At 39.5% G+C, this 13,836-nt stretch overlaps 1 protein-coding gene across 2 annotated transcripts in view; it reads right to left on the reverse strand.

Annotated features, from left to right (window-relative positions):
- Positions 1–7,668: 7,668 nt before the first annotated feature.
- zbtb16a (zinc finger and BTB domain containing 16a) overlaps positions 7,669–13,836 on the reverse strand; it is a gene marked incomplete at both ends in the record, with an annotated part of 138,526 nt that continues 132,358 nt past the window's right edge. For both annotated transcript variants that reach the window (XM_083889458.1, XM_083889457.1), the window contains 2 exons: positions 7,669–7,898; positions 12,300–12,470. In XM_083889458.1, the coding sequence (XP_083745584.1) occupies positions 7,669–7,898; positions 12,300–12,470 (401 nt within the window). The remainder of the gene's footprint in view (positions 7,899–12,299; positions 12,471–13,836) is intronic.

Consider the following 13,836-nt stretch of genomic DNA (forward strand, 5'->3'; position numbering starts at 1 on the left):
TATTGTCCACAAGATATTTTGATTTAATGTTTTGATTCGATTTTTATTTCTGTATTTTTGTTGTTGTTAACAGATTAATTTAGCATCATAATAAATATTAAATATCCATTTCCTTTCTAATCACCAAACAGTTATTTTTTCCTGAGCTGTTGGACTTTTCCACTCGACCGGCCCCCCCTCCTGACCAGCCTAGAAGTTCACTGGCCCCCAGGACTTTTTGTGAGTTGAGGCCCCTGTTTAGAGTATCTACATCAATGTTAAATGTTTAAATGTATACAACAATAATCAAACTCTTCTCTACTCGGAAGATAAGAACAATCGCTATCTTGATCTGATTATCGCTTATTCCAAATATTACTTTATTTAGGTTTGAAAATAATGCTGTTTTTTTTTACTTCAGCTGACGAGTATTTGTACATGATCTGTCAAAAACACACAAAGGGAAACACAAAAAAAGAGAAAGAATAGTCTACACCTCCTCTATAATGACAGTTGTGTGCGTGTGTGTGACATTGAACACACACACACACCCTGCATATCTAATGATAGCATTTATGACCTCAGTGACATGGCAGACAAAAGGCAGTGGGGGCTTGAAGTGCTGTCATTAGAACATTATGAGGATGAAAAAAAAGGTGGCAAACAGCCACAAACAGGTGGTGAAGAGTAAAGAGCTTCAGCTGGGGTTTGTTTGTGTGGAAACACATGACAGGATGTTGATGCTCAACAGAAGCAGCAGCAGCTTCATCATCATCATCATCATCATCATCATCATCAGCAGCATCATCAGCCTAAATTTACTCTGGTGCTTTAACAAAAAAAAAAAAAAAAGGGACAATTGGATTCATGGATGTTTTTGCCCAAATTTACAACCATTCATTCTAAATGATATATATGTGTTATATTATATATATATATAAATATATTCTTTTTTATATATATATATATATATATACATACATATATATATACATATATATAAACATAGTGACATACAGGACATATAGAAAGCAACATGTCAGTCAATCCCATGGGCCAAATAAATAAATAAATAGGTAAATGAATAAATAAATAAATAAATAGGTAAATTAATTAATAACTAACTAAATAAGTAAATAAAAAAAAGGTAAATTAATTAATAACTAACTAAATAAATAGGTAAATTAATTAATTAATAACTAACTAAATAAATAAAGTCTCAGTTTATGCATACATGGAAACAGTTTCACTCATGCAGATTTAGCTGTCAATAATAATAGCAAATAGCAACATTTATAATCATAATCATAATAAAAATAATATCATTATGAAGTATTATTATATCAAGTGTATTATTATTTTTTTTGTCATTCAACTATCTCTAATTTTGAAAGACATTTATTTTGCGTTCTTTTCTTCAAATACTTTTTTGAGATTGTAATTCATTGTAAAATGAAACGGCTCCACAGAGACAGTGTATTATTTAAGTTATAGCAAAAGCGGTCAATAATAATCACAAAACAGATACACATGCAGTTAGAAAAGTCATATTTAGGAACTTCTTTTTTGTTTTTTCCTAAACAATATCGAGCCAAAAAGACAGACAACATGAAGTCAGTTTTCTTTATTATTTTTTTTTGTTCTAACTGCAGATTGAAAGGATACAACCGAACATCGGGATTTGATTTTTATTATGAGACTCATAAATAAAAATACAAAAAAAATTTCCACTACAAAAAACAAAAAAAAACACAATCTACCGTTAGTAGGGTGTAGAAAAAAGAAATATTCTTTATATTTTCACTATCAAAGGCACAACATTGACTTCAGTGACAACATGGAGAAGAGAACCTGCAGCATTCAATCTTTTATTTTTCCTTTTTATTTTTTTTCACACTCCATCAGAGAACACTGAAATGTTACAAAGAGATGTGTCTGATTCTACATGGAAAGAAACAAACAAAGAAAAATGAAAAGAACAACCTCTATATCAACAGACGGTGGCTATAGATCGGTGGCACAGCTCAACAGGAAACGCACTGCCACGGGGGAAAAAGAAAAATATAGCACATTGTCGCTGGAAAAGACAAAGGACCTTTTTGCAAAGCTCTAATGCAAATTTCAAAAAAACCCGAAAAAAAAACTGACAACAATAAAAGATCAAAAATAAAAAATAATAATTGGGCACCTTCTAAGATTAGGCTAAGATTAGGTGCTGAGGTAGACAAAAACTATAACAATTCAAATGATAATCATAATAATAAAAACACTATTTTCTTAATACAGAGCAACTTGACTGGCACTTGTGCTGTCACGACAATGGAGGAGAGAAGTAACACAAAGACAAAGAGAGAGAAAGAAAAAAGCTTTGTTACGTTAAAAAAAAAAGCTTTGTTATGCTTGGTCCGACAGGGCAGTTGGTCCTCAGTGCTAATATAAAAAAATACAATGTCTTGGTGCTTTGTTACTCCAACAGTTTTTAAGTCTAGACCTTGATGGCACATGCGTTTGCAACACTGCATGAAATGGCTACTTTTGTTCTAGAAACACCACACCAAAACACAGAGTGCCAGTTTCCAGGGATGCCATGAATCCCAATTCCACATCATAACCCCCCCCCCCCCCCCCCCCGCCCTTTTTTTTCTTTAAATGCATTTTGTAGAAATTTAAAACAAAACAAGTACTTCAAAATAAAAGCCAACCTGCCAAAATAAAGTTTTTCTCTTTATTTTATTCGATTTTTTATTTTATTTTTTTTAATTCAAGAGCAGTAGAAAGTTCTCGCGACAGCAAACCTGTTGCTTTGTCCGGAAAGTAAATGCTTTTGCGTGCCAATCATTACGCAAAAAGAAAAAAAAAAAAAGGAAATCCCTGTTGCTTCAGTAGCAATAAGGTTTTTTTTTTTTAAGAAAAATAAAAATCTGGTCTAAATCGAGCGTCATGACATCCCTAGTGTGCTGGTTATTTTCTTCTGAAAATACAGAAAACTAAGCAGATATAGATGGATATTTTTGTTGAACAATTTCCATTTTTAGGCACAAAGATAGTACAGAAACATCGGAGGAACACTGAGGGAAGAACTATATCGATGCCAATGTGTATATATATATATCAAGGTTTTTTTTTCCAACATAGAGAGAGAGAAAAAAAAAGTGGCATAGAATATCCTCTTATTTTGTATCTGATCTGATTAGTGCATTTTTTCCACAAACACACACACACACATAGTGACACACTTTTTTTTTTAAACACACTCTTTCACCCGCACAAAGAAGTAGAAAACATTCAGAGGACGATTATGGGAATCATGTGACTGAACAGGTTTTGCATTGTGGTTGGTTCAGACTGCGTTATATGTAGTGGGTGGAGTTTTTTTTTTTCTTATTTACGAGGGTTAAAAACAAAACAAAAACAAAAAAAAACACCCCTCAGATCACAGTGTTTGAGAATAAAATGGCAAGACACCACAGGACGGGGACATGCCATCCCTTCTTCTTCTTTTTTTTTTCAAGTACAAAAACAAATGTCGACAGTCAAGTTTGATTGAAAAACTGTGAATGACAAGTACTAATTGGTCAGTTGGTGGCAGCAGCGCCCCCTGCTGCCCCCATATTTTATCATCGTCTTTTTTTTCTTTTTTTGTTTTTCTTTTACACACGCTTATTTTGTGGCAGAAACGATTATTATTATTATTTTTTTAAGTCCTTCACCTACAATGCAATTGACATCCAGAAAAAAGCGACACTTATTATCACAACATACGGTTCACACACGGGTTTTTTTGTCCAACGATATCAAAGAGGAGCAAGGCAAAAATGATTCACACCCAGAGAGAAAAAAAAGAACATGTAATAATAATAATAATAATAACAAAAAGAAATACAAATATTTGTGCCCTGCTTTAACCCTCCACAAATGGAAAAAGGACTGACACTGAATACAAAAATATCACAATTTTTATATATCAAATTGCCTCTGTTGGCTCTTGTTCAGGAATTACACTAATTTCTCAAGAGAAGCTTTGTCAGCTGAGAGAATCTCTATTTTTAACCTCCTGTTTTTTTCTTTTCTTTATCTTTTTTTTTGTTTGTTTTTTTGATTACCGCTTGCAGTTCCAATTGTCCAAACGCACTTCTGCATCTCTGCAAATAACAACCTGTCCTGCACGCGGGGGGAGGTTCTGCCACCTTTTGACAAACCTTCTTCTCTCTCTCTTCTTTTTTTTTTTTCACATTACAAAACTACAATTCTATTAACATATTTTCAAGTTTAAATTCTTGCTTTTAAACCCCATCTGAAAAAAGAAAGAAATCTTATCGTGCTGCATCCCACCGTCTCATCACTTAAGGCTTCAAAATTGCTTTTTCTTTTTTTCCCCCCTCTACTCTTCTATCGTTGGAGGTGGGCGGGGCTACAAGAGAACCATAAACATCCACTTGAATGATTTTTCACATCCTATCAACCTCTACTTTTGTTATTTCTTACCCTTTTATATACATTTTTGCAATCATAAATCAACTTTTGAAAAAAAACCAACAATATAGCATGAGATGAAGTAGCAATGATGAAAATAATGCAAAACACAAACACAAAAACATGTGCTTTTGCAACACAAAAACAAAACTTAGAGGTAGCTTTTATAACAAAAAAACAAAAATAGACCAAACCTTCCGGCTCTTTAACAAGCAGGGTTAATAATACCAAGTTTGGTAAACATCTAATGCACATAGAAATACACAACAACATTAGAAAAACAAATCTCTTCACCGTGGCACTTAATTTTCTTTTTTTTCTCTACACATTGCTTCATCACGCTGTGCAATGCATCTTTTCCCGACAAACAATCATGAACGAGGAAAACAGAAGGAGGTCACAAAAAAAAAAAACCGAGGTAATTCAAGTACGATGTGTTTGAGCTCAAACTCAAGGTCGATAAAAAACGACAAAAAAACAAAAAAAAACAAAACAGGAGAAGAGACAGAGAAAGCGCAGGGACAAAAATACCACCGAAAAAAAACAAAAATAACAAAAAGAGTTGATTTATTCTGTCGTCTTACTCGCCGCCGTATCCCGTCCAACCAGTGACTTTGATCCCCCCCCAGCCCATTTGGACATGTGATCACCCCCCAGTAACGCTGTGACATGCACTGATGTTCATTTTAGCCTTTTTCAGGTTTAAGCGTACCCGCGCGGCTAACGCTGCGTTTCACAGACATCGGAAAAGTCGGAAATTCCAACCTCACAAGTATAACACACACAGACAGAATGTTATTTCTGCTGTTGACGCGTTCAGGAACAGTAGATTATACAGTCCTAACAGTAGCATTCATATTTGGGCTTAATTATCCAGCACTGGTCGTAATTTAATCCAGCGAGGAAACATCTGTCGGCTGACTTTCATTTTGTACGTCCTGGGTTTTCAAGTGTACGATAAACACTTACATAGAAGAATTGGAGGATTCTGGAAGAGGATTAGGACCACACAGGAAAACAATGATTTGAGTTGTGACTTTAAACTCAGAATTCTGACTTTATTCTCAGAATTGTCAGTTAGAAGTCAAAATTCTGAGAATAAAGTCAGAATTCTGAGTTTTAAAGTCGAAAATTCTGAGTTCAAAGTCAGAATTATGAGAATAAAGTCAGAATTATGAGAATAAAGTCAGAATTATGAGTTTAAAGTCAGAATTCTGAGAATAAAGTCAGAATTCTGAGAATAAAGTCAGAATTATGAGAATACAGTCAGAATTCTGAGTTTAAAGTCCCAATTCAAAGAATAAAGTCAGAATTCTAAGTTTTAAAGTCAGAATTCTGAGAATAAACTCATAATTCTGAGAATAAAATCAGAATTCTGAGTTTAAAGTCAGGAAAAGTCAGAAAAAGGCCACATAGGAATTTTTTTTTTTCCCTGTGTGGCCCTAATCCTCTTCCGTAGAGGACAGCATTCCACGGCGAATTGATAAAAGAAAAAAGAAGAAGCTTATTGTGTTGGAATTAAAGCTCTCCGACGTTCAATAAAAGGCAGCATTAACCTCTCTCTGCGGGCACTCGCGTCGTGTCGACACCAGCCTGATATGAACCCAGGCTTCCAGTCATTCACATTCATGTTTCGTAGCCATATAACAGTCTTCAACCTGCGACGCCACATGTGAAGGTGTGCAGCTAAGGCTCCTCCCCCTTCCTCCTCAACATTCACTTTAGCAGAAGTCAAACAAAGAAAAGTCACAGGACTCCCACGGAAAAAGCAGCCTTAAGTCCAACTTTTCGACAGATCTGCCGTGTCCAGAGTGTTAACTGTTCATACTGTGTCAGTTTGTGTTGTCCGTCGTTAGTGTGAGATTATGATAGTGATCTGGATTAAATGCGCATGGATAAAACGCCAGTCCGGTTGTCTATTGCTAAGTAGGTTTATTGTGCTGTGTAATGTGTGGTTAACGAGTAACGGTCTAATGAGACGATATACACCGTGCGGGCATCAAAAAAAGAAAACCGTTGTCGTCATTTTGTTTAACCTGTGCAATCAAGCCGTGATAAACGATGACGCGGAGCTGAAAAACAAAATATATATGAAGAAGAAGCGGCTCTCTGGGGAGAACCGCGCTGGGTGACTCCTTGTCCTTGTCCAGGCTTCAGGTGACACAGATCCACAACCAGGAAGACTACTGAGACATCCAACTAAAAGCAGCACTAGCATCGTCCCGTCGCGTCCCACCCCCTCGCAACCAAATGGGTGCTTGGTTTGCAGTATTTTAATGCTCCCACCTGTCCAGTTCAGCTGTTTCATCTACTGCATATAAGCCCGCTGGCTCTTCTGTGCGGATTCTCATGGGCTATCTCACTGCCACTGCCGGGGATCTGAAGGATTGAGTGTGTGTGGACAGTTTGACGGGGCAGATATACGTCTTCTGCTCAGGCACAGGAGATGATTCATTTCCTATTTAGGGAAGGATTACGGGCTATGTTCACCCAAAGCAGTTCTGGAGCTCACTCTGGAGTGTTCATTTGTTCGATTGTGTTGGGAAAACATGTCGCCTCCACAAGATAAATTTGTCGTGACTCGCAGCGACCTCAAACTTGAAAGGCAGACGATGCAATAATGAACTGGGGCCTAAGCTGATGCTTAGATTCGCAAACTCTTAATGTCTGAGCAGCATGAAGGTAAACTCGACCAAAACCAAAGTACAACAACAAGAAAAAAGTCCTTTCTTCTGTATTTTTAAGTGGAGTCAAAGATTCCTGGATGGCATGGATGTGCAAATTGAGATAGCCCTTGAGAACCTGCCTCTCTTTGCCACTGTGGCAGCAGCATCCAAAGGAAAACACTCACTTCCCTGCAGCCCCGTTTGCTTTATGGCGCTGCATGAAATGACCTGAAACAATAACACAGTCGCAGATGTAGTGAATGACCCGGTGAATCCGAACAATGGTGGAGAGTCACTCTCTTGGAAGTTCCTCTTCTTAGCACTTCTGTCTAACCACCCTCTAAACCCCTGTCTTTTTGCTGCCTCCCGCCTTTGCATGAAAAGAAAAAAGTGAAAACCCCTCTTGCTTTCTCTGCGTTGACGTTCCCTCGACTGTCAACGCTCAACTTCGAGCCTCCTATCCGCTCAATTACATTCCCCCCTCACCTCACCTCTCCACCCCATCCCCAGCTCCTCACGTACCCCCTTTCTCTCTTCAATCTCCCAGCTCTCAGACGTAGCAGAGGTAAAGGTAGGTCTTCTCGATGCGCCAGTCTGGCGGGACGTCTTCAGGCTTGTGGCCTTTCATGTGCTTCTGCATGGCTGACAGGCTGGGGCAGTACTCCAGGCAGATGGTGCATTGGTAGGGCGAGGCGCCATTGTGGGTGCGCAGGTGCTTGATCATGGCCGAGTAGTCCCTGGATCGCTGGTGGCACAGCTTGCACTCAAATGGTTTCTCACCTAAAGACGAGGTCGGGTGGGGGTGGAGGGGGTCGAAGACAACAACCGTGTTAGCCATATAATGTCCATCCCATAACAGTGTTTGATAAAGACATTTAATACAGATATTAGTAAAAAAGAAAGTGGAGGACAAAGAAACTCTGTGTCAAGGCTCCAGGAGAGACTACGGAAGAGGATTAGGGACACACAGGAATTTTTTTTTTTTTTTAAACTCCAAAATCTGACTTTAAACTCAGAATTTTTGATATTAAAACTCAGAATTTTGACTTTATTCGTATAATTCCGACTTTAAACCCAAAATTCTGACTTTAAACCCCAAATTCTGACTCTAAACTCAGAATTCTGACTTTATTGTCAGAATTTCTGACTTTAAAACTCAGAATTCTGACATTGTTCATTCTGAGAATAAAGTCAGAATTCTGAGTTTAGTCAGAAATTGTGAGAATAAAGTCAGAATTTGGGGTTTAAAGACAGAATTCTGAGAATAAAGTCAGAATTCTGTCTTTAAACCCCAAATTCTGACTTTATTCTCACAATTTCTGACTAAACTCAGAATTCTGACTTTATTCTCAGAATTCTGACTTTAAACCCTGAATTCTGACTTCATTCTCAAATATGTTTTCCCGTGTGACCCTAATCCTCTTCCGTAAGAGACAGATATCCCACCACTACTGATTTAGAGACAACAGATTTCCCCCAGGTTGGCTCGGGAGAAATTCTGTTTTCAGTGATAATCATTGTACCGCGCGCACGTCGGAAAACCCGGGAGTGAAATCCCAACTGTCTCCCGAACAGCAGCGTGTGGCTGTAAAAAGACCACGCTAACTCTTTAAAGTCATTCCAACTGAAAACAAAATGATAACACAACGATCTTCTAATTATTCCTGTGGCTCGGGGCGACTTCTGTGCTTTGTGTTTGGTTGTTATCAATTCTCATTAGTGCTCTCATTAAAAAGACCCCACTGTATTGGGATTTTGGAGGCTTTTTCACGCCACGCAAGCAACTGCAACTGAAATGTACGGAAGAGGATTAGGGCCACAGAATTCTGAGTTTAAAGTCAGAATTTGGAGAATAAAGTCAACATTCTGAGAACAAATATTTTTTTCTTGTGTGGCCCTTTTCCTCTTCCGTAGAAACATTACCACGTTTACAGTGAGAAAAACAGACAATGACTCCATGACATCTGATGACCAGACCCAAATCTGGACTGAAGGTTCATTTTTTTTTTTACTTCCTCTGGAGCTTTTAGTGTCATCCATCACAGAGGACAGTGGCCACCCACCATGACATCACCCATTACTTTGTGAAATGTCACTTTTTTACAGTTTGTCCAGACGTCCACGCTGCTTTATTATCTGTTTTAATTATTAACAGTTGACAAAATGGACGCCACACTCCCCAAACCCCGGAAAAAATAGCTTAACGCTGCCAATCTGAAGGCCACAGACTTCAGACTTCAGCTTCTACACCTGGAGACATTATTTTTTACACAGCCTGGTTTCTCTGCTTCTTACAAAATGTCACCGTGCTTCCTGCACATGAACCAGTGGATCTATTCTTGGATTATTATTCATCTATGGAACAGCTGTGCTCAAGAAATGGAACACGTAGAACATGAACTCAGTTTGGCCAGATCTTTAAAAGCAGCATTTTTTTCTTACTTTTTCCTTTGCTTTGACTATTTTAAAACACTGAATGTTTATTATTTTACTGTTATCTTGCCTTCTTTTATTTGATCATGCTCAAATAAATCAAGCTGAAAACAATGTTTAGATTAAGATCAATGTGCTCCAAAAACTCCAGTTTATACTCCACAGATTATTATGACATCACGTCTAATAAGCTGATGCCCGGTACATTACCCATGAAGCAGCTCGGACCACAAAGACCTCGTGAAGGTGTCATAAATCAACACAGCTTCCTTTGCCGTGGGGGGCTCCAACATTCGAGAGGCACATTTCAATTCATCCACAGCAACCAGCCTAAATGTGCTAATGATTTGAGTGATGGTGGGGAATAATCCACCAGCGCTCAAGCCAGCAGACGCAAATTAGACATGTAAATGCTGACCTTTACCAATGGCATTTGAAATGAGCTGTCGGAAGTGATCTGGCACCGGTGCTGGCTGTCACCTTTCAGCTGGGAACCACGCGCCGCACACGTACTACGACAAACAACTCTTTTTTGGTGCCTCTGTTCACTTTGACCTCGGAGTGAGTCGGAGGTTAAGGCACAGTTTACCCAATAAGCGTAAATACAGTGCTGCAGGGTTCTTTATCTTCCCGGCAGCGGGTGTGGATGACCGCGCGACGCTGACGATATTGATAACCAAACTGTAAACGGGGCTCGCCTCGAATAACCAGCTAATAATGAATTGCAAATGGGGCCCCGGCTATTGATCCGGCATTGGCATTTAGGATGTGTGGAGAGAAGGGGGCGGAGGAGGCGAGGTTGCCAATGTCGATGATTCATCAAGCAGCTGCCTTTTGTGCGAGGTGGCCTTTGACTGTGAGCTTGTCACTTGCTCTTGTTATCTGCTGTTGCTCTTCGGCTTAAAGCAAAGCCCCTCTCCCCCACATAAAAGGTGAAAGGGTGGACGGAGGGGGGAGCCAATTATTGGACAGCCTGCCTTGATAGTGTGGCTTAACAGCTGGCTTATTGAATGTGTGTGTGCGTGTCAGTTAGAGAAAAAGAGATGGTGAGGAGGCATAAAGCCGTGGCTGCGTGCCAAGCTGGTGAGCAGCCGTGGTATCCTTCCTCAGTCTGGTGCCGAGTGCACACTCATTCTCCGGGGCATCCAGCTTATCACTGTGTCAACATCTTTATGGGGCTCTAAATATACCGGGATCAATACAAAGTCTTCGGAGACATTCGTCTACTGTATCACGGCAACAGAGATATTCATCTGGCCTCGTCTGTGCGGTGCAATGTGGATTTTTTTTCTTCCGAAAACAGAGAACTGCATATGCTACATCAAGATGTTTAAACACTGCATTTTTTATGATGCGATATATGGCGTCACGCTCGTATTAAATGAAGAGATATGGGAGAATGGTATTGTGGCAATAATGTACAGCAGGCTCATGTCCTTTTTTATGCCTCTACTGTTACTAGGGCTGCAACGATTACTCGATTACAAAAATTCCTATTCGTTTAATTCCTATCTCGCGCGGCCTGTTTAGCACAGGGATCATTGTTCCACACGGACCGTTTTAGCAGATGCACGCCGCACGTCCGGATTTCAGCTGGCGCGATGGCGGAGACGGAGAGTGAAATAGCCCGTAAAAAGGCAGAAAATGTCCAAAGGGTGGGACCATTTCACACTTAAACAAACTACAACTGGCGTATCACAACAGCACGTCCTCAATGATTCAGCATCTGAGCCTGATAGCATCCAGTTGCTAACGCTTGTAGCTTACGAGGGCTGCAGCTATTGAATATTTTTGTAATCGAGTATTCTACCGATTATTCCTCGATTAATGGAGTAAAATAATCAGTTAAATACTCAATTACAAAAATATTCGATAGCTGCAGCCCTAACTGTTACATTGCCAGTTTGTCCGTCTAATTCTTATCTCAGTCTTTTGGATCTTTTACTCTGGACTTTTTTGAAGATTATTTCTTCAGATTTGGTCAAACTTTCCAGTTGGACTCTGAGGACTAATATATTTCCTTTTATGCATCTGTTGATCGCAATAGCTCACAACCACTCCCGGGGAATCCTGACCAAGGTTACTGTGACCTTTCAAAACCTCATCTTGAGGGAGTCCTTCTAAATTCAGTGTTCACCTGGACTCAAAGACACATTCTTGAACATTAAATGAAGTCAGTTCAGTCAAGGCAGGCAGACGACCACTGGGCAGAAATTTGTAGTTTTAACAAATATGAACTAATCCCTAAATTAGTCATCATGATGGCACTTCGATAAGACTGTACAAGAAGTTCTCGGCTCAGGCATTAATTAAATCATGAAATTATTCCTGGCCATAACTCCCCCGAAACCCACATGCAGTTTCTAAATCCTCTGAATAGCAAATATGTGAAATAAAATAACATACACACAGTGTTTTGTTCTCCAAACGTCTCCTTTTTGTCATTTGGGCTCATTTTCATGGGACCGTATCTATGTTACCCGCTTTGTATGTGACCGGGGAACATAGGACCCTTTCTCTAAAAAAGGGTCCTATGTTACCTGCTCTCATTTTCCCCCAAAAGGACCCGGGGGAACATAGGACATAGGACATAGGACCCTACCCTAACCCTAACCCTAACCCTTACCCTTTACCCTGGAGCTCCACACCCAGGCTTCCACAAAGTGGGGAACATAGGACCTTTTTTGGGAAAACCGGGGAACATAGGACCCGGGGAACATAGGTACGACCCCATTTTCATCACAGTACCTGTGTGCACGCGGTAATGGGTTTCCAGCTGGTGCTTGAGGCTGAACTTCTTCCCGCAGCCGTTACATTCATAGGGCTTCTCCCCGGTGTGGATGCGCTTGTGACCCTTCAGCGTGCTCTCGTCGCGGAAGCAGCTCCCGCAGAACTCGCATTCGTACGGGTGGTCACCCGCTGGAACACAGAGAGGGAGAGAGGAAGGCAGGGATTATTATATCGTCAGTTTCCAAAACACAAAAATGACCAAGCAACGGTATGACTTCCTGAATACAAAGATTTCATCACTGTTCATTCACAAGAACTACTTATCATGGATATGCAAAATAACAGAAGAACCATTGTTGCAAAAAAAAAAAAAAAATCCAAAGTAAAGGCTTTGATAGAAGCTGACAAATGTTACCTATTTTATTTGTTCTTAACAAATCACCTGCACTATTGTTTTGTTTTGCTGCGAAGCCTTAAATAATTGCAGCCTGTCAGCGCTGTCCAACGGCCACGAGACGTATTATTGACCATGCGATTCCCAATCTCACAATGCGCTAATGGACAACCTGACAGATGTGGCGAAGCTACAATAACACACTAAGTTTGTCATTGTGGGATTTATTATCCCCCCTCGTTCACAAATATATGTTTAGACAAGATGTTCGTACAAGACGGCTGTTTTAGAGAAGTCTCTTAAGGAAGACAGGAAGTAGCGAACAGTTGCCGTTTTCTATGTCAGGGATCACAAAGATAAAGGACCTTGGTGCCACGTGAGGAGGGGCCAGTCAAGATGAATGAATCAATACAAAAATGAATCAATACATATATCAATCAATACAAACATTTAAATGGCGGGCCCAGAGGAAATCTACTGAAGGGCTGCGATGTGGCCCGCGAGCCGTGAGTTTGACACCTCTGTTCCATGTGTTTGCTGACACATGAAGTAAGTCTTGGGCACACAAGAAGGAGTTCAGGAAAACACGGCAAAGTTTCTGTATCATATCTTGTATTCGGAGTGTGTACACAGGGTTCTGTGACAGCGCCACACGCAGGCCTGGAATATTCACTACAGTGTTTATCGTAATTCTGGGTCTGGAGAACTGAACTTTTGAAGAATGAAAACAAATGATTCCATCCGTTTCCGTACAGATGGAAGGAGATGACGTGTATACATGATCTATAATAACTCGAATTTGGATTTTTGACACATGGGATCCAACATATGAGATAAGATATTAAAAAACGGTTTATTTTAAATGTATATTGACATAGACCTCAGGGATTAAGTATAAGAATAAATGTCAATGTTTAGATCTGCAGTATAGGTATTTAAATGGTACTGGTTAAAGTTAAAACAGATATATTGTTGTCTTTAACTCTTCATTATGATGATTGCACAGTGGAACAGTGATGGAAAAATAACACCATTGTTGTTGTATTGATTCCCTACAATCCTCGTGGAAAGACTATGACTCCATTTTTGGAACAAAGAAACCGCATTATTGCATAACAAACGCACATGGAGAAAATAGCTGTTACCTGCATTTATTGTGTT

Source organism: Microchirus variegatus (assembly GCF_963457635.1).
Source record: "Microchirus variegatus genome assembly, chromosome: 5".
NCBI lineage: Eukaryota > Metazoa > Chordata > Actinopteri > Pleuronectiformes > Soleidae > Microchirus > Microchirus variegatus.